This window comes from Lithobates pipiens, unplaced genomic scaffold (genome assembly GCF_037356315.1).
Source record: "Lithobates pipiens isolate NorthernLeopardFrog02 unplaced genomic scaffold, aLitPip1_a1.2 Scaffold_3, whole genome shotgun sequence".
Lineage (NCBI taxonomy): Eukaryota > Metazoa > Chordata > Amphibia > Anura > Ranidae > Lithobates > Lithobates pipiens.
The window spans coordinates 240,097,469-240,117,294 of NW_027507790.1; the positions used below are offsets into that span (position 1 = coordinate 240,097,469).

General features: G+C 41.0%; 1 protein-coding gene across 1 annotated transcript in view; it reads left to right on the forward strand.

The window, feature by feature from the left end:
• Nucleotides 1–19,826, forward strand: part of NARS1 (asparaginyl-tRNA synthetase 1) — a 41,728-nt gene that overhangs the window by 9,396 nt on the left and 12,506 nt on the right. Inside the window, exons 3-10 of the mRNA XM_077462955.1 lie at nt 4,205–4,270; nt 5,672–5,764; nt 7,287–7,376; nt 10,212–10,290; nt 13,151–13,221; nt 13,337–13,423; nt 15,435–15,656; nt 17,422–17,621. Of these exons, the coding sequence (XP_077319081.1) occupies nt 4,205–4,270; nt 5,672–5,764; nt 7,287–7,376; nt 10,212–10,290; nt 13,151–13,221; nt 13,337–13,423; nt 15,435–15,656; nt 17,422–17,621 (908 nt within the window). The remainder of the gene's footprint in view (nt 1–4,204; nt 4,271–5,671; nt 5,765–7,286; nt 7,377–10,211; nt 10,291–13,150; nt 13,222–13,336; nt 13,424–15,434; nt 15,657–17,421; nt 17,622–19,826) is intronic.

Here is a 19,826-nt window from a genome sequence, read left to right on the forward strand (position 1 = left end):
ACCGTGGTGATTTTTGGCCTGATAACATGCACACAAGTTGACACAAAGGGGTTTGAATGGCTATTAAAGGTAACCATCCTCACCTGTGATCTGTTTGCTTGTAATTAGTGTGTGTGTATAAAAGGTCAGTGAGCTTCTGGACTCCTGATAGACCCTTGCATCTTTCATCCAGTGCTGCACTGAGGTTTCTGGATTCTGAGTCATGGGGAAAGCAAAAGAATTGTCATAGGATCTGTGGGAATAGGTAGTTGAACTGTATAAAACAGGAAAGGGATATAAAAAGATTGAGAATGCCAATCAGCAGGTTTCAAACTCTAATCAAGAAGTGGAAAATGAGGGGTTCTGTTGAAACCAAACCACGGTCAGGTAGACCAACTAAAATATTCGGCCACAACTGCCAGGAAAAGTGTTCGGGATGCAAAGAAGAACCCACAAATAACTTCAGGTGAAATACAGGACTCTCTGAAAACATGTGGTGTGGCTGTTTCAAGATGCACAATAAGGAGGCACTTGAAGAAAGATGGGCTGCATGGTAGAATCGCCAGAAGAAAGCCATTACTACGCAAATGCCACAAAGTATCCACTTATAATACGCCAAACAGAACAGAGACAAGCCTCAAACCTTCTGCCACAAAGTCATTTGCAGTGATGTGTCCAAAATTGAGCTTTTTGGCCACAACCATAAATTCTACATTTGGAGAGGAGTCAACAAGGCCTATAATGAAAGGTCCACCATTCCTACTGTGAAACATGGAGGTGGATCGCTGATGTTTTGGGGCTGTGTGGGCTACAAAGGCACAGGAAATTTGGTCAAAATTGATGGCAAGATGAATGCAGTATATTATCAAGAAATACTGGAGGAACATTTGCATTCATCAGCCAGGAAGCTGCGTATGTGATGTACTTGGACATTCCAACATGACAATGATCCAAAACACAAGGCCAAGTCAATCTGTCATTGGCTACAGCAGAATAAAATGAAGGTTCTGGAGTGGCCATCTCAGTCTCCTGACCTCAATATCATTGAGCCACTCTGGGGAGATCTCAAATGTGCCGTTCATACAAGACAGCCCAAGAATTTACAGGAACTGGAGGATTTTTGCCAAGAGGAATGGGCAGCTTTACCATCTGAGAAGATAAAGAGCCTCATCCATGAAAGACTTCAAGCTGTCATTGATGTTAAAGGGAGAAATACATGGTATTAAGAATTGGGGTATGTATGTTTTTGTAATGTTTTTTGATCAGGGTAATTTGAGTAGTTTTATTTTTTTTATTTATGATTTAAAAAGAGTAAACACAGTTGATGATAAATTGCTTCACCCAAACGCTAACCATAAGTGAAAAAAGTTTTTATCATTCATATTCTCTGAAAAATAGCCAAGAAATCATAAATTCTGCCAGGGTTTGTAAACTTATGAGCACAACTGTGTGTGTGTGTGTGTATGTGTATAGGCCACCCTATAGTAAATCTGCTATGGCGCTGTCATTAACTGGTTAAAGTATTTTAATGATTCAACCAATGACAACACACCAAAAAGATAAGAAGTTGGACCCTCCCCTCCTTCATTTAGGGGGGAAAAAAAATGTATCGGAGTTTGGTGGACTCAATGCTCCTGAACAGGTCCATAAGGGGAAACGTTTATGATGATTGGCCAGTAATTATCCATGACATAGTAATTGATTATGGCCATATAAATGCATTAGGTTGTGGGCGATGCACATTGTAAAGGCATTAGAACATTGTCCTCAGGGTCAATGTCCAGGGTTGGTATCTATCATATGAGGGTTTAAGCACCGTCTGGGTGGAGCAAATCACCTGCAGGCCACAATGAGGGAATATCAGTTACCCAAAAGGCATTTGCTCACCTGCAGAGGGTTGTTTGTATACATTCCTCAGGTGTCGTCTTACCTTCTACACCAGTTAAATGTTTCTGATTATCATCATCGTCTCTTTTGCACATAGCCATGAGCAAAGGGATTGGCAGCTCCCTTCAGATGCTTCTGAGACTGAGGTTTTCTTGCTTTGTCAATAACAGCAGTGCTAATGCTGTTAACCTGTCTCAGATCGGAACAATTCAAATTAAGAAAATTATGAAACCTTTAGTAAAAAACACTTCAAACAATTCATGGCTCCAGAAAGCTGATTTTAAATGCTGATTCTCCTTACTGATTGGTGAGATCATCCATCACATTCACAGACCTGCCGAGAGGCTCAGTAAGCCAGAGGGCTTGACATTTACCAAACAATTTGAAATGTACATAAACCGTTTTATTCCTTTTACTTCCTTCTGTATTTGTGTAGAGGCATAACTAGAACCTTCAGGGCCCCAGTGCAAGAAACCATGAAGGGCTTCCCTGACCCCCCCCTCCATCAGAGCCCTGGCTTTCCAGTTCTGGGGGGGGCATCCATGGACATCCTCCCAGAACTCTGCCTCCTACGTGCTGCCTGGGGTGTGCACACTCTTTGGCCCAGCTGATCACAGTGGCCCTTTACCATGTGATCAGCTGAAAACATGTAAACAGACCTGCCGGTTATCAGCAGTCCTTTCTTCCCATGCTGTATATGTGTGAGGAAAAGAAAAGCCATTATCCAGCAAGACTAGTATTAGTACATTGTTTAAACTGGTAATCAGGGCTCTGATCATCAGTGCCCTGATTCAGTGCAAGCCTCATCAATGCTGCCCATTAGTGCCACATATTGGTACCACTTAGTGCGCATCAGTGCTGCCTATTAGTGCCACATATCAGTGCTTACTATTAGTGCCACATATCGGTGCTCATCAGTAGGACTCTGAGCTGAGGGTGTCTCTCATACAGCTCATAGCCTGCACAGATGGGAGAGGAGAGAGCTGCCGATCGGCTCCTTCTCCTCCTGTGTGTGTACCGCAGGAACTGTGAAGCTAAACAGCTGAGTTTGATGAATCACAGTTCCTGTGGTGTACACGCAGGAGGAGAAAGAGAGCAGATTGGCAGCTCTCTCCTCTCCCATCTGCGAGAGGGACGGCTGTCAGTGCAGGCTATGAGTTGCATGAGAGACACTCTCAGCTCAGAGTACTGCAGCAAGTAACCCCACTGCCCCCCCCCCCAACAGTGGCGGAACACTGGTGCCGAGCTCTTACCCGCTCGGTGATCCGTCCCTGATCCTGGCAACAGGGATGTCTTACTCCAAACTGGGACACTCAAGCAGAGCGTTGCTTGGCATGACGTCAAGGTGAGCAGAAGCTTGCTCAGTGTGGAGCTGGAAGAGAGGAGCCTGGGGGCAGCAGAAGGAAGCCCGCCCCTGTGTTTTATGTCTCTAAATGGACGAGAGATGCATTGTATTTTTTCTCTGTCCTTGCAGAGATGATAAAAAAATAGGAGGAAGGAAAGAAAATTGATCAATTCCCCCATCAACACTGTGTTGATGGGGAAATCCCTTCCGCAGCGCTATTGTGTTCTGCCAGTGAGGAGCCTTCCCTGCCAGCATAACAGTGCAAAAAAATTCTGACAGGCTGGTTGTACTAAAGTAGATGTCCATAGATTGATGCAACTCCAGCTGTGGTGAAACTACAAATCCCATCATGCCTCTGCCTCCAAGAGTCATGCCTGTGATTGTCAGGGTCTTGCAATATCTCTTGGCACTTGTAGTTTGACCACAGCTGGATTGCCGAGGTTGTCTTCCCCTGCCCTAGGGTCTCTGCTAAAAAAATATATATATATTAGTGTGTGTGTGTTTGGGGGTTCCAAGTAATTTTCTAGCAAAAAAATACTGATTTTAACTTTGTAAGAAACAAGTGTCACAAAAGGGTTTAGTCTTTAAGTGGTTAAACGTCCCTCATCTACAGACCAAAGTTCATTCCTTTGATCTAAGAAGAAAAAGTTACAATGTTTATAATTATGTACCACAACAGACAATGTTGTAAAAAGCTTGGCAGGCTGCCTGTTTTTTTTTATTTTATTTTTTTATTTTTATTTATTTGTTTTTTTTTTTTTCTTCTTTTGACAGCTGAGTGAGCAGAGAACTCTATGCTTGTTACATGAATGAATTTGGAAATTCTGCATAGGGATCGTAAGGGGGGGGTTGAATGGAGGTCACGATTTTTTAACAATTAATTGTGCAGCTCTAATGGATACGGAGTTCTGCTCCTTTGGTACTCATGGGCTTTGCATTGCTTTATAATTTTGTTTTTTTTAATATGCAGACTAACAATCTTTTTAATTTTAGGCCATGCTGACTGTAGGGAAGGAGCCTTTCCCTGTCTTCTATGTGGATTCACAGAAGGAAAACGAGGTTGTATGCCATACAGAATTTCCAGCAGTATATGTGTGTGTGTGTGTGTATGATGTAGAGTCCCAAGTGATGTATTCAGTATGTATGCGCTTTAAGAGCCGGTTCACACCAGAATTGCACCTGTGCAATTCCTGCATGTTCCCCTGCAGTGAATTTAAAGTGAAACTAATCTGAGCACCACAAACCAAAAATTCTATTCAATTAATTTTTGATAGTCAAAGCAAACTTCCCCCATCCTTCCTTGTTTCCATGCTTTATTGTGCTGTGAAATAATTTTGAAAAACATCCCCTGCATTTCTACAGTGGTCATCTTGAGTAAGGGCAGATGATTCATGTAGCATTTACTTCCTGGAATCCATCTGCCCTTTGCTGAGGCATTGGCTGAGCTGTGAACCCTCCTCCCCTCCTGAAGACTCCTGGGATGTATGACATCAGTTGCCTAAGCCTGGAAATCAGGAAGTAACTGAAGAAATTTTAAAACAAGTAAATATGATAGAGTATATTTACTAATGCTAGCAGCATAAGAATTAAAAATAGTCAATGATAATAGAGAGAATGAAGTTACTTTCTCCACTTCAGCCCCAGAAGGATTTACCCCCTTCCCGGCCAGGCCATTTTTTGCTATACCTTTAACCAACATGTATTTAACCGCTTCAGCCCTGGAAGGTTTTACCCCCTCCCTGACCAGAGCACTTTTTGCGATTTGGCACTGCGTCCCTTTAACTGACAATTGTGCGGTCATGTGACGCTGTACCCAAACAAAATGTATGTCCTTCCTGATGCAAAGCAGTGGGCTCTCTTGGGAGGAATTATGCAAATATCAAAATGCGTTGATGGGTGAATGTCAGTCTGGAGGTGTCAGTAGTCCTAAGCAGGCAGCATTTCCATGCAGACCACCCTAGGTATCGCCCCGATTTGAAATGCTGAGCCTCTATGATTGAAAAAAACAGAAATCCAATGAATAGAAGCAGTCAGCCAGAGACCATAAGGATGGAGGATGCTGAAAATTCTTCAGCCATGAAAATTACTCAGACACTCTCTGACTTGCTACAGCTTCGAATGCACACTATGAGAAACTCGCAGTGTGCAGTGAAATCAGAGTAAGCTATTTCAGTACAGCAGAGGAGCCAGTGTAACTGTGCAGACTGAAAACATGGCTGGCATTCAACTTTTTGCAGACATGATAAAATACCATTTCTGATTTACGTTTTTTTTTTTTTCAGTGTTAAACATGAAGTATTTGGCTTGTAACTGAAAGAGTGCTGTCTTCACCTACTAAGTCAATAGTGTGTGCCTTTATGTCTAATTTTTCTTGGTTGCACAGTGTGAATGTTGCAAAAACATCTTTGTATCTTGGATGTGGTGGTCTTGCTAATCTTGGGTTTGTTCCTTTTCATGCAGAGATGGGATGTGATCTCAAAGACTCAGCTGAAGAACGTTAAGAAGCTCTTCAACCGCGAACTGGCAAAGAACGAGGCCAAAGATAAGAAAGAGGTGAGAAGGAATCTGTGCTTGTCTGATGAGTGATGATCTGTAGTCTAATGCCACGTACACACGAGCGGATTTTCCGTCGGAAAAAAACTTGGATGGTTTTTCAGACAGAATTCCGCTCAAGCTTGGCTTACATACACAAGTTCTATGAACTTTCGACCGTCAAGAACACAGTGATGTACAACACTACGACGAGCCGAGAAAATGAAGTTCAATGCTTCCGAGCATGCATCGAATTGCATCCGAGAATGCGTAGGAATTTTGCGCATCGAATTTGTACAGACGATCAGAATTTCGGATCAGGACTTTTCTAACCAAAAACTGAGAACCTGCTCACAATCTTTTGCTGGCGGAAATGGTGCCAGCAAAAGTCCAATGGAGCATACACACGGTCGTATTTTCCGATCAAAACATGACATCGGTCTTTTGCTTGCGGCATTAAGGTTTGTTTACACCAAAGGTGCTGAGCTGTGTTAATTATAAGGATCAGTGCAGGCTCACCACAAAGACACACAGAAAGCAGTTGTTTTCTAAATGTGTTCTTTTCACACATCAAGTGCTCACCAGCGCCACCTGCCAGTGCCCACCAGCACCCATCAGTGCTGCCTATTGGTGTCGCTTATCAGTGCAACTTCATCAGCACACATCAATGAAGGAGAAAAATTACCTGTTTGCAAAATTTACTATACTAACTATAAAACAGTTCTTTTTTTTTTTTTTTTTCTACATTTTCAGTCTTTTTTTGTTTAGCATTTAAAAAAAAAAAACCCCAGTAGTGATTGAATACCACCAAAAGAAAGCTCTTTGTGTGAAAAAAAATTGTAAACATTTCATATGGGTACAGTGACCGCACAATTGTCATTCAAAGTGCGACAGCGCTGAAAGTTGGCCTTCGGAAAGATGGGGCTATAAGTGCCCAGCAGGCAAGTGGTTAAAGGTAAAATCATTTTGTTTTTGACCCCAGATAAAGAGGACCTATCCTGCTTATTTCTATTACAAAAGATGTTTAAATTCCTTGTAATAGAAATAAAAATTATCAAAAAATAAAAAGTTAAATAACAAATTAAACTTGTACCCATAAGTTCCAGAAAAGGCCTGGTCTTAAATTGGTTACAAATTTTTGTTCCCGTAGCAGTATTTACCACAATTAATACAGAGGGTCTAATACAGCGGGAGCACACAGCAGTTGAAAACATGACAAAAGGTCTGATTCGACCTTTTTACCCCAGGGATACCCCTGGCATCAGCGGTCAGTAGGAGGAATGGTCCCCCTGGCATCGGCGGTCAGTTTTGTTTTTCTAATTCAGTGGCATGGTCCCCCGCAGTGGTCGGTGGGCAGAGTGGTCCCCCTGGCAGCCATGTCATGCGCACTTTTATTTGGGGTGCTGGACCTGAAACTGTAGGCACCATCAGGTGGAAGGCCAATTAACCACATCCTCACCAGTCTCTGGAGGAACCTTTCACTTTTACATACATTAGAACGTTTGTCTTTACCTTTGCCCATTTATTTCATTGTCACACACAGGCTGAGGACAACATGAGACGTGAAAAAAATCTGGAGGAAGCCAAGAAGATCATCATCGAAAATGATCCCAATCTTCCAGAGCAAAAAACGGTAAGATCTTTTATATACGAAATCCAGTCATATAGGAAGCCGTTTGTGAACGTGTCAGAGAAAACCTTATTGCTCACAATAATCAGAATATCAGTTTGTACTATGGAGGAGATATGATTGGCTTCCATATTTCCTCATTGTCATAGCTGAGACTTGTGAGCTCTGGCTTCAGTACTGAGAAGGGGACATGGAACAAGCATGTAGAGGAGGAAAGTCGGGGTGAATTAGAAGTGGAGGTCAGTGATGAAAATCCCTGTACTTCCCCCACTACAGCGCCTAGAGGCGATTCAGTTCGCATTGTGCGCTATATAAGTATTTCATTCATTCACTACAAGAACTGTCACTCCAGGTAAATCGCTAAAGAATTGGTTGCAATCAAATATGTGGACCTATTTATCTTTTGTTCAACCAGTCTTGTGGTCCTGATACTCCTGCTACACCAGGGGTCTCAAACTGGCGGCCCTCCAGCTGTTACAAAACTACAAGTCCCATGAGGCATTACAAGGCTGACAGTTACATGCATGACTCTCACAGGCAGAGGCATGATGGGACTTGTAGTTTTACAACAGCTGGAGGGCCCTCAGTTTGAGACCCCTGTGCTACAGTGTAGTCAGGTGATGGCCTTGTTTAAGCTTGGCACAGATGTAATTCACCGAGCGTCCCAGCACTGCTTCTTCCATTTCACTGGTTTGGTTTACACTATTTGGATTTGAGCCGTCATTAAAATGACCCAATGAACAATTTTTTATGTTTTTTTATTTGCTTCCTTTTTGTTCTGTTGACTTTTTAATATTGAGGGTCTTTTGTTCATGCAAGTGTATGTGTATATACCCGTTATTACTGCTAGGAATCCAGTGCTGTACTATGCACTTGTTTCTCCAGCATTATCAGGCCGTATATTAGGACTGGAGAACTTCCTCCTTCCTCCTGGGTTGGCACTTCCTCTCTTAGGGTGCTGGTGCTCTTTGCCCATAGATATAGCACAGTGAGTGAGCGCCGTCACCTTAGGACAGGAAGAATGTTACTGGCAGGATCAGCAGGTTATAATACAGACCAAAAAAAAATCAAAGAATGAAACCAAATGCAACCATCACATCTAATGACTGGTAAGCTACATTATATCTTGTTTAGTGGCGCACTGAAATGAAAATTCAGGATGCACTTGGCCCAAAACTGAAATGGATAGTTTTTTTTTTTTAATATATAGATCGATTAGAGATGTATATGTGTGTGTGTGTGTATATGTGTGTGTGTATGTATATATATATGTGTGTGTATATATATATATATATATATATATATATATATATATATATATATATATATATATCTCTATGATTCATAGATATATTCAACTTTTTAATGAATAGTTTAAGTGCTTTTGCGTTTTAATAAAATGCACATCCCTTTAGATTCTGTGTATGTCTTCACATTGGTCTGTTGCGGTGTTAAAAATCCTGCTTGCTTCATTTTTGGTGCATATTTGGTCAGTAACGAAAACACACCTCCCCATTGAAATGCATTGAAATCTTTACCTTTGATATACACCGTAAACACAGCAAAATCGCACACGTTTTTCTATCGCCAGAGGTGCGGGGGGCGCCGGTGACACTCGGAGCCACTCTGATGCACTCGGGAATACTTGGAGAGGCTCGGAAATACTCGGTAACCAAGTATTTTCGAGCCTCCGAGTATTTCTGAATGTGTCTGGCGCTCCCACCTGGCCACATGCGGCATTGCATACAATAGAAGACATTGTGAAATGAATTCTCTTCGTTTCCATTGACTTCTATGGGGAAACTCACTTTGATATGTGAGCGCTTTGGATGACGAGCATTCTCCTGGAACAGATTATGACCGTAATCCAAGGTTCCACTTTAACCCTATTTTCAGCCGATATAACGGTGCATCCCTAATTTTGTTCTTGTACTTGGATATATAATTTAATATTTGGACCATGTGATAAAGGTTGCAGTTAAAACAAGTATGGCTAAAAAAAAAAAAAACTTTTGGGTCACGGGGGTGCACGCACTTTTGTACTCCTGTGACCCAGAGTCGGCTGATAGTAGCCTGCTATCAGCTGACGTGGCAGAGCCATTTCAGGCTCTAGAAGCAACCTGACAATCTTGTCGGAATCCACACAGCTGCCTGATTGACAGTCCCCTCTCTAGCTCAGGACTGCAGGAGCAGAGTGGAGAACAGTGACTAACAATCGCCCAGAGCAAGCTAAGAACTGGTCAATCGGCGGTCATGTGCTCGCTCAGTTCTCTGGCTTAGAGCTTGTATGTCTAGAGCCGGTCAGAGTCCCTAAACACATTGTGGGTGTGTTTTTACCAATAACGTATTCAATCCTCTGCAAGCTATAATTATAAAATCAAAAATGTGATATACAACATACTGAAGGTAAGAGACCAGAATATTTCCTTTTTAATACAGTGGACAACAGGCGGAGACTTTTTTCACAAGTGGACCAAAACACCTTCCGAATAACATGAGAAATCAGCAGATTTTTCACTTTTCTGTAAGATGAAAGGTAAAAACCTGACTGCTGCTATTAGTAGAGCGAAGAAAAGGCGAGATGTCTGTTTTGCAAATGGCAAGAAATGGCATATATGATGCTGTTTTGTTAATCTACTGCAATAAAAAGAACTTCCATCCACTCTGCAATATAATAAAATTAGCTTAACAGGTTGATTCTCATTTCTTTTTATTTATTTTTTAGTAAACCCAAATGTGTACTTCCTAGAAAAACAGTTTTATATTGTTTTGTGTTTCTGATATTATTTTAAAAAAAGTATTTTAGAAAAAAACACAATTGCCTTGTTTCTCTTACAGGTGAAGATTCGGGACCTACAAGCTTATCGTGGTCAGAGAGTAAAAGTATTTGGCTGGGTCCATAGACTACGCAGGCAAGGTAGCCAGTTTTATTTATTTCTTTTCTGTTTTAAATATACTTGATTCGTTTTCAGACCTGGCAGGTGTGTGTGCCATAATATTGCTAATTTTGTTTTGCTGTCTTTTTATAACTTCATTTCGGAGCTTGTGGGAACCGAACCTACGTAGTTCTAGCACTGAAAAGAAGCAACCTCCTTTTTATTTTTCTATTCTGGCAAATTTTTGCACCCCGCCCTTCCTGTTTGGGGTCTGTTATTGCCTGACCCTTGATCTTTAACCTGTCTTCTTGCTCGGGTGGCTTTTACTATAAGCTCCCATTAGTATAACTTTTTGGGTCATTACCTGGGCATGCATACCTCAATAAGGGGATGAGATATGGGAAGTGGAGGACCTCAACAGTCTACATTTAGGAGATCCAGTTGAAAAAAAAGTGTGCAGTGTTTTTTTTTTTTTTTATTATGATTTTATAGGAAAATAGAAGGTATGCTTTACTCCTACCTCAACACCCACCTAACGCAAATGGTTTAAAAATAAGCACACATACAATGGACCAGGAATGTTGCTGGTTTTTTATTTTTTTTTTTTTTTTTTTTTTTAAGAATTGGGCCACGTGTACATTATGACAGACCAAACTATAAAAGAATGGCTTGAAAGAATTGATTATATATTTAAAATGGAATATCTTAGTAGTAGAGAGGAGGGGTCAGGTAGCACGATTCAATAGTAGAAGGGGTAAAATTGACACATTTCAAGGAAATTATTAAATAGACAGAGAAATTGATAGAGTAGGTAGCAGAGGGGAAGGGGCATTATGGAGAATTGCAGAGGAGTGATGAAGGAGACCGACGAATGGAGACGAGAGAGTGGGGGGAGGGTTGTGGAGGTCCATTGTATTTGTTTTGATTACTATCACCCAATAAAATGGGTTATTTGTTTTACTACAGAAAATCAAATAAAGTTTAAATAAAAAAAAAAAGACAGACCTACTTTTTTAAAATAAGACCTCCCGGTTCTGGGCTTTCAATCCTGGCACTTCCATCTCCACCCGGTCTTCCTTCCGGGTTCAGGTTCAATTCACAATGATGTCAGTCAATGGCAGACCACATCACAGCACGGCACTCTCTATATTTCGGGGCACACTCTGTGCTGTGAATGCAGAAAAAAAAAATCACTCAAAAAGAGTGTGTCCTGTATGGGACTTTACATTGGGTTGCTGACACTCAATATTAGTATGAGAGCAAAGAACGTACTTCTTAAAAAATATATATATATTTTTGTTGAAAGCTATAAAATAACTGACATATACAAAAAACATCTAAAATGGATGCACATTGTGGATGTTGGAAATGTACACGAGGCATTAAACCAATTCTATCAGAAAATAATAATAAACAATAGAAATATAACCCAACGTTTTGAGGTGCAGAACTACTGTGCGTGCATTGGCAATTTCATCATTTTGAACACTATGTAAATATCTTGGGGCACATTTTGGAGATATTCAAGGTATCCACAAGAAAGGTTTATTATAAACTTTTTGTTATGGTTATGACTAAGGCTTTATAGGCTGAAACGTGTCAACTGACTTAATCTGCATTTGTTCACCGTGGCTATTAAAATGAAGAAATTTTAAAGAGGAAGTAAAACCTGATGGGTTTACTTCCTCTTTCATTCCCTGTAAAAGTAAAACATAATGGACTACTATGCATCGCATAGTATTCCATTATGTGTCACTTACCTGACATAGGAGCCAGCGAAGTCACCGCTGTCCCCTGTAGTCCGGCGCATCCATTTTCTCGGTGGATCTCGCCGCTCCGCCGCTGTCATTCGGCGAAGCCGCAATGGTGTCACTCCCGCACGGATGGCATATCGCCGTTGACGGGTGCCGCACTCAGTGTGCCTGCGCTCCGCTGTCTACGCCGCATGCGCCATAGACAGAGGTGCCTGTGTTTCGGCAAATATCTCCTAAACCATGTAGTTTAGGAGATATTTCTTGGACCTACAGGTAAGCCTTAATCAAAGTGTGTTGTAAGGGTTTACAACCACTTTAAGAGAAACAACCGGAGTGCGGATGATTTTTTTTCTACATTATTATAAACTTACCTGTAGGTAAAAGTTAGCTCAGAGTTTGCTACTATTTTTAAAGTGGATGTAAACCTGAGAAAACATTTTTTTGATGTCATAATGTAGAGTATAAGATTTTCTATCATTTTGAGCCCAGTCTTGCCACAAAGAGTTATTCCTTCTCTGAGCAATCCTCTTTTATTGTTCAGTGAGATAAATCTTGACAAACGGAGAAAAACTTTGTGAAATCCTCCCCCTTGCTGTGAGTGACGGGTGATTTACATATCTCGTGCACTAGCCTAAGAGACATGCATTATTTTTTTAATTCCCTCCCACTCCTTTCTTCTGCTCTGCCAGAATTGGATGTTCCCCACCTCAGCATGATTTGGCATGCTGAAGTCATGGGACTTTTCTGGGTTTTGACTGGATGTTAGTGATCAAAGCAAAAGTTCAGTGTAAGAAATACACAGGAGAAAATGCATGTTGATAAGGGGAGTGTAGAGGTGGGCGGGGAGTCTACTGACATCACGACTCCACCCACTGAGCCCTGGAAAACAGACCCACCCACAGAATCTGCAGTTTTTCGGGTCTCGTAACAGACAGAGGGGAGACATTTGACAGATAAGTATACATGCAGGAGGCATGCATATCCTTCTAGATAACCAATATTGCAATAGTTTAGAAAAGATGAGTGGGTTTACATCCACTTTAAGCTAAATAGTATAAGCACCATATAAAAATCACAACTTTATTTCTATTTACTGTATAATTTCTGTTTCAAATATATTCTCACTTCTTTATTTCTTTGTCTTTAGGCAAGACTTTAATGTTTGTGGTGCTCCGGGATGGTACCGGATACCTTCAGTGTGTCCTTAGCGATAAATTGGTAAGCAATAAGTTGTTTCTTCAAATCCGTTAAAGAGAGCTTTTGTGTAACGGTCTGCTTTAATACAAGTTTTAGTGCAACTTGATCTTTATACATGTATATCTTTATTTTTCAGTGCCAGTGCTACAATGCACTTGTCCTGTCTACAGAAAGCACAATTGCTGTATATGGAACCCTGAACCTAGTGCCAGACGGAAAACAGGTATGAGTGGCAGCTTTGAAACCACAAGTTGGATCTGCACAGCTAGAATATAAAATGAGATCCTTTATTATAGCATTGCAAGATGGGTACCAAATACACGTTCTACAGGATGGCACATTTTAACCACTCTTTAATCAAATGGGATTTGGTAAATATGAGTAGGTCTAAAGCAATCCATAGACAATACATTCTGGTTGTACAATCTCATTTAGATCAACCAACATCCCTGTAATACTACAAAGGACTACGTCCCCGGATGCCCACTCTTTCAGTTAGTTGTTGGATCTGATTGACAGCCCAATAATCAATTGAAGGATCACACATGGCAAGCTGACAATGCTATTGCTAATTGTGAGGCAGTGGTTTAGCTTTGTCTTCTTTCAACAGTAAGTGATATTAGTGGCAGGATCTTCAGGCAAGAGACTTCTAAACTTCTAATTCACAAAAAATGATTTTCTTAAGAAAACTGTATATGGTGAGGCACGATGCGAAACCTACTGAAAAATAGATTTAGGGTTCACATATACAAGAGTACCTCAGTCCCTGTAAGATCATTTACTCCCCTTTATCCACTTAAAGTGGTTGTAAACCCTTACAAACCACTTTGACCTACAGGTAAGCCTAGATTAAGGCTTACCTGTAGGTCTAAGAAATATCTCCTAAACCTATACGGTTTAGGAGATATTTGCCTGAAGACAGGCACCGCTGTCTACGGCGCATGCGCCGTAGACAGCGACGCGCAGGCGCACTGAGCGCGGCATTTCCAACAATGGATCTGCCGCGCGTGTCGGCTCCCGTGCGCATGCGCAGGAGTGACGTCATCGCGGCTCCGCCGAATGACAGCGGTGGAGCTGCGAGACGCCACCAGCAAGATGGATGTGGCGGACTACAGGGGACAGCGGCGACTTCGCTGGCTCCTGTGTCAGGTAAGTGACACATAATGGGCTACTATGCGATGCATAGTAGTCCAGTATGCTTTGCCTTTGCAGGGAATGAAAGAGGAAGTAAACTCATCGGGGTTTACTTCCTCTTTAAAGGGTAAGTTCCCCTGGACCCCCCTCTCCCTCCAGTCCCGGTGACCTGGAGCCCGGCGATCACCCGGTAGGAGACCTAATATAGCCACCTCACTGGTCCGGGACTTAGAAATCCCCTCAGCTTAGTCTCCTAAATGTACATCATAAGGCGGTACATCTAGAGGAATTCTAATTAGCACTGTCACATGGAGCGGCAGGGACCAATTAGAACCTGTGCAGCCCATCCTGTAACTGCAGGCGAAGAGAGAAAGACGCAGGGATTTCAAATCCACAGACTGGTAAAGCGGCTATATGATCTGTCAGAACGGGTGGTCACCGGACTTCCGTTTAGCGGGATGGGAAGGGGGTCCATTGTAGGTTTACCTTACAGATTATCTGTAACGGTGAACTTGCACTTTAAGGACCACCCTGTATCAGATAAGCTGGTACAGGGCAGCCCTCCTGTGCTGAATTCTGATTTATATATATATATATATATATATATATATATATATATATATATATATATATATATATATATATATATTATTTAACTACCAAAAATATGTAGCAGAATAAATATTGGCCTAAATTTTATAAAGAAATTTTTAGATTTTATTACAAAAAAATAAAAAATTATTGGAGGTTTTATAGCAGAACGTTAAATATTATGTGTGTATAGATATAATAAAATATAAATTTCTTCAAAATTATCAGTCTTTTTTTGTTCATAGAGCAAAAAATAAACGCAGTGGTGGTCAAATACCTCTGAAAAAAATGCTCTTTGTCTGAAAAAAATATCAGTTTTATTTGGGTACAGCACTGCATTAACACACAATTGTCATAGTAACGCAGTGCTATATCGCAAAAAATGGCCTGGTCATGAAGGGGGTTAAACTTCCAGAGGGATATGTAATAATTGTGTGTTGCATTTTTTTCATATACATAATAGTATTACATTGGTCTTATTTATCTTTTTTTTTTTTTTTTTTTTGCAGGCACCAGGAGGACATGAACTAGCCTGTGATTACTGGGAGTTGATTGGTCTGGCCCCTGCCGGAGGAGCTGATAACCTCCTGAACGAAGAGTCTGATGTGGACGTTCAACTAAACAACCGTCACATGATGCTTCGCGGAGAGAACATGTCCAAAATCTTCAAAGTTCGCTCCACGGTTATCAACTGCTTTAGAAGTCACTTCTTTGACCGAGGCTACTATGAGGCATGTTTATTTGTTGTTCTAAAAAAAATAGTCTAGGCTATGAGTAAGCAACAGTAATGAAATATGGTGTGAAACATGTTGATCGATGGATTCCATCTTTTGCTGGACATATTTTTAACCAATAAATACATTTTTGTTGGTGTTGGAGTGCGGCCATTTGGATCGAAAAAAAAAAAAAAAATTCATATAAAAAAGTCTGTTTCCCCTTGAAGCCATCAGCTTGTTTTGCTTGAGAAGGAGTAAACCTCTGTGGTCTGATTTACTAAAGATGTTAAGAATATTCATTTAAAAAATTGTATTCACTTCAATTATCCAATCATATGAATTATGTCTGCAAGTAATTGACAGTTCAACATGAACAGTGATTTGCTTTTCACTGGATAAATTAAGTTAATTTTTTGAGTTACTTCTTTTTTTTTTTTTTTTGCATTATGAAACCCTCCAAGAAAAAAAAACACAATCGTTGTCATATCCTTTTTTTATGTGCAGTCTTTGCAGCATAATGAGCCTCTGAAAGTTCATTGTGATAAATTTTTGCCTAATAGGGTGGTTCCTTTTGCCTTTTTAGGGTTTCCCTGGAGGCTGCATGTCCCCACGTTTGTTGATGTGTATGGGGGACACGTTCTCTGTGCTTGAGGAATGTGTAATAAGCATTACATACAGGCAGTGTAAAAAAATTGTGATTTAGTGCTGTGGCAGCAGAATTTGGGCAGCATGCAGACAATCAAGTTAGCTGGTGCATTGCTCCTAATGTAATCACAATGCATTATATCACAGTAACTGGAAGTCAGGGAAGCACAGCGGGGGGGGGGGGGGGGGTTGGGGAGGAAACACATAGCAGAGATCTTCCAAAAAGAGGAAATGTAAGTGTTTACAGCACAGGGAAATAAAGTTTTACAGCTAGTAAAGTTGAACTACATGATAATGCACTTTGGGTTTAAGATAATTTTAAAGGAAAAGTTCACCTTTTGGTACATGTTACATGTTCAACCCGTGTTTGCGGCTGTGGGCATGTACTTCTCAATGAACTACCATGGCACTGTTGAACACTGTGGTAGTTCATTCTTGCTGTCAGTTTTTATCTGCTTGGCTGTATGAGGTACGAGCCAACAGATACACCGACAGGTCTGCAGGAGTCCTGCTTGGAACCCATCATTTTCTGATCGCTGGCGCAATGCTTTTACAGGCTCCCAAAAACAAATAAAACAATAAAACAATAAATGCCAACTTTTTTTTTTTTTTTTTTTTTTTACCTGCAAGAAAAATGTGCATTTAATTTTATTTTTATTTTTTGTTTTAAAAGGTGTACTTATTCTTTTAAATCAGGGGTCTCCAAACCTAATAAAAGAAAGGGCCAGTTTATTGTTCTTGAGATTTTAGGAGGGTCGGATTGTGGCCAGCAGGGGCAGAAAATGTGTGGGGCCCGGCATCAGTGAAAATAAATATGGAGAAGTAGTAGTGCCCCTATTAGTAGAAGGTATAGTATCCCGTCATTGGTATCCGTGGAAGAAATAGTATCTCCTTGTTGGTGTCAGTGGGAGGATAAAGGGCCAGATAAAGACTAGGGCCACAGTTTGGAGACCCCTGTTTTAAATCCATCTTCATTTCACCTTTGGAATGTTTTTGCTGATCACATTTGTAGCATGTCCCTTATTTAGATCAGGTTTTATTATGATTGATTTTTATATGGCTCTCATATCCTGTAATGCTGTGCAGTGTAAATCATCTATTTATAACACAGCAAAACGTGTGCCTTTGTTCACAGGTAACGCCGCCAACCTTGGTCCAGACACAAGTTGAGGGCGGCTCCACTCTTTTCAAGTTGGACTATTTTGGGGAGGAGGCGTTCCTGACCCAATCTTCACAGCTGTACCTGGAGACCTGTATTCCAGCACTGGGAGACACATTCTGCATTGCACAATCCTATCGGGCTGAACAGTCCAGGACGAGGCGTCACTTGGCTGAGTAAGGGCACTAAATGAGGGCTTGGTTAGACTTTCTAAATTATTTTTTAACCACTTGACCTCCCAGACCTTTCCTGGCACTTTTTGGTTACATGTAACAATCAGTATTTTTTGCTAGAAAATATCTTGGGAACCCCTCCCCCCCCCCCCCCCCAAACATTTATGTACTTTATTTATTTTTTATCACTTGCCGACCAGCCTAAGCAGTTATACTGTGGCAGGGCGGCTCTATTGTGTGAATCTCCATACCGGTACGGCGCTTTGTGTAATAGATACAGTGGGCGCATGCACAGCACCGGAGTCTATGCACGTATTCACAATGTCCGTCACCCACCCATGATCGCTCCACAGAGAGGCAGAACGGGGATCTGCCAGTGTAAATGAACCAGATTCCTGTTCTGTCAGGAGTACAGTGTGATCGTCTGTTCCTAGTGATTAGAAACAGCAATCCCTTTACTCCCAGTCATTCACTCTCCCCACAATTAGAAACACCTCCCTTGGGAACGTTTAACCCTTTGATTGCCCCCTAGTGTTGACCCCTTTCCCTCCAGTGTCATTTATACAGTAATCGGAGCATTTTTATAGCACTGATTGCTGTAGAAGTGTCACTGGTCCCCAAAAAGTGTCAAGTGTCCAATCTGTCTGCCTCGATGTTGCAGTCCTGCTATAAATCTCTGATTACAACCATTACTAGTAAAAAAAAAAATAATAAAAATGACCATATATCTATCCCCCATTTTGTAGACACTATAACTTTTGCGCTAACCAATCAATATACTCGTATTGCGTATTTTTTATTTTTTTTATTTATTTATTTTTTTCAAAAAGTGTCAGATATTTTTTTTGTTTTATAGAGCAAAAATAAAAACCACAGAGGTGATCAAATACCACCAAAAGAAAGCTCTATTTGTGGGGGGAAAAGACATCAATTTTATTTGGGTAGATGGTCACATGACCTCGCAATTGTCAGTTAAAGCGACGTTGTGCCTTATCCCAAAAAAAATGACCTGGTCATTAAAGGGGTAAATCCTTCTGGGGCTGTGGTTAAAGCAAGAGTTCCTAGAGAATAAATTGGTGGGTTTTGTAATTTTTTTTTTTTTTTTTTTTTCCATGCCACATTCTATTTAAGCTGTGGTTTTTCAAACACGTTTTTTTGTGAAAATAATACACTTTCTTTGAATTTTAATGCATAACCCAGTTTTTTGACCAAATATAAAGGATGATGATACGCTGCGCAAATAGATACCAAACATGTCACACTTTTAAATTGAGCACTCCGGTGCGACAAACGACAAAAATGTTGTTATCCTTAGGTGATGCTTTAAAAGCATTTACAGGCTACGACTTTTGATTTACCACAGGTGGTCTGGTGCTAGAGTTACTGCCTATGATCTGATGTTCGCGGTGATACCTAATGTGTGTGGGATGATCGCTGTTTGCATGCATGGGGGCACTGTAAAAAATAGTTTATTATTTTTACACTGCCGCTTTCATTTATTTTTTTGTATCTTTTATTGCTGTCACAAGGAATGTAAAAAATCCCTTGTGACGGCAATAGGCATGTAACAGATGCTCTTTATGAAGATATGTGAGGTCTATAAGACCTCATATCTTTCATCTGTGCTTAAAAGAATTTGATCACAGCAAGGTCGTGAGATCAAATGCTTTAGATTTTTTAAAATGGCGCTGTTTATATCTGGGTAAACCGGAAGTGATGTGACTCCATCTCTTCTGGGTTTCTATATTATAGACTGCAACAAAGCCAAGCTGCTCTTTGCAGGGCTGATAAGCTAGCTGGTCAATCAGGACGCCGGTGTGATGGGAGATCTCGATAAAAGCTGTGAAAGGTGGTCAGGGGAGGGAAATATGTCCCCTCTTGCTGTTTGGAAAGAAGTCCAGGGTCTAATTAGCCGCTAGGATTGCTTTTACCAGAGTTGACCACCAGCTCTACTAAAAGCGGTACCTGGATGATGGCTGCAGCTGGAGGCATCTCAGTATAAACACTTGTATTCTAGCGACGTACGTCCCTGGATGGCACGTGGTTAAAGAAATGTTCAGCATTTTTTTCATTGTTACTGTTACTTCCTGTTATGATGGGGGGCGGGGGGGGGGGGGGGGAGTGAGAGGAATTCCTTCTCATCAGGGGCAGCAGTAGACGGGTTTTAAACATTCCTTACTTTATCCAACACTAAAACTAATTGCTGCA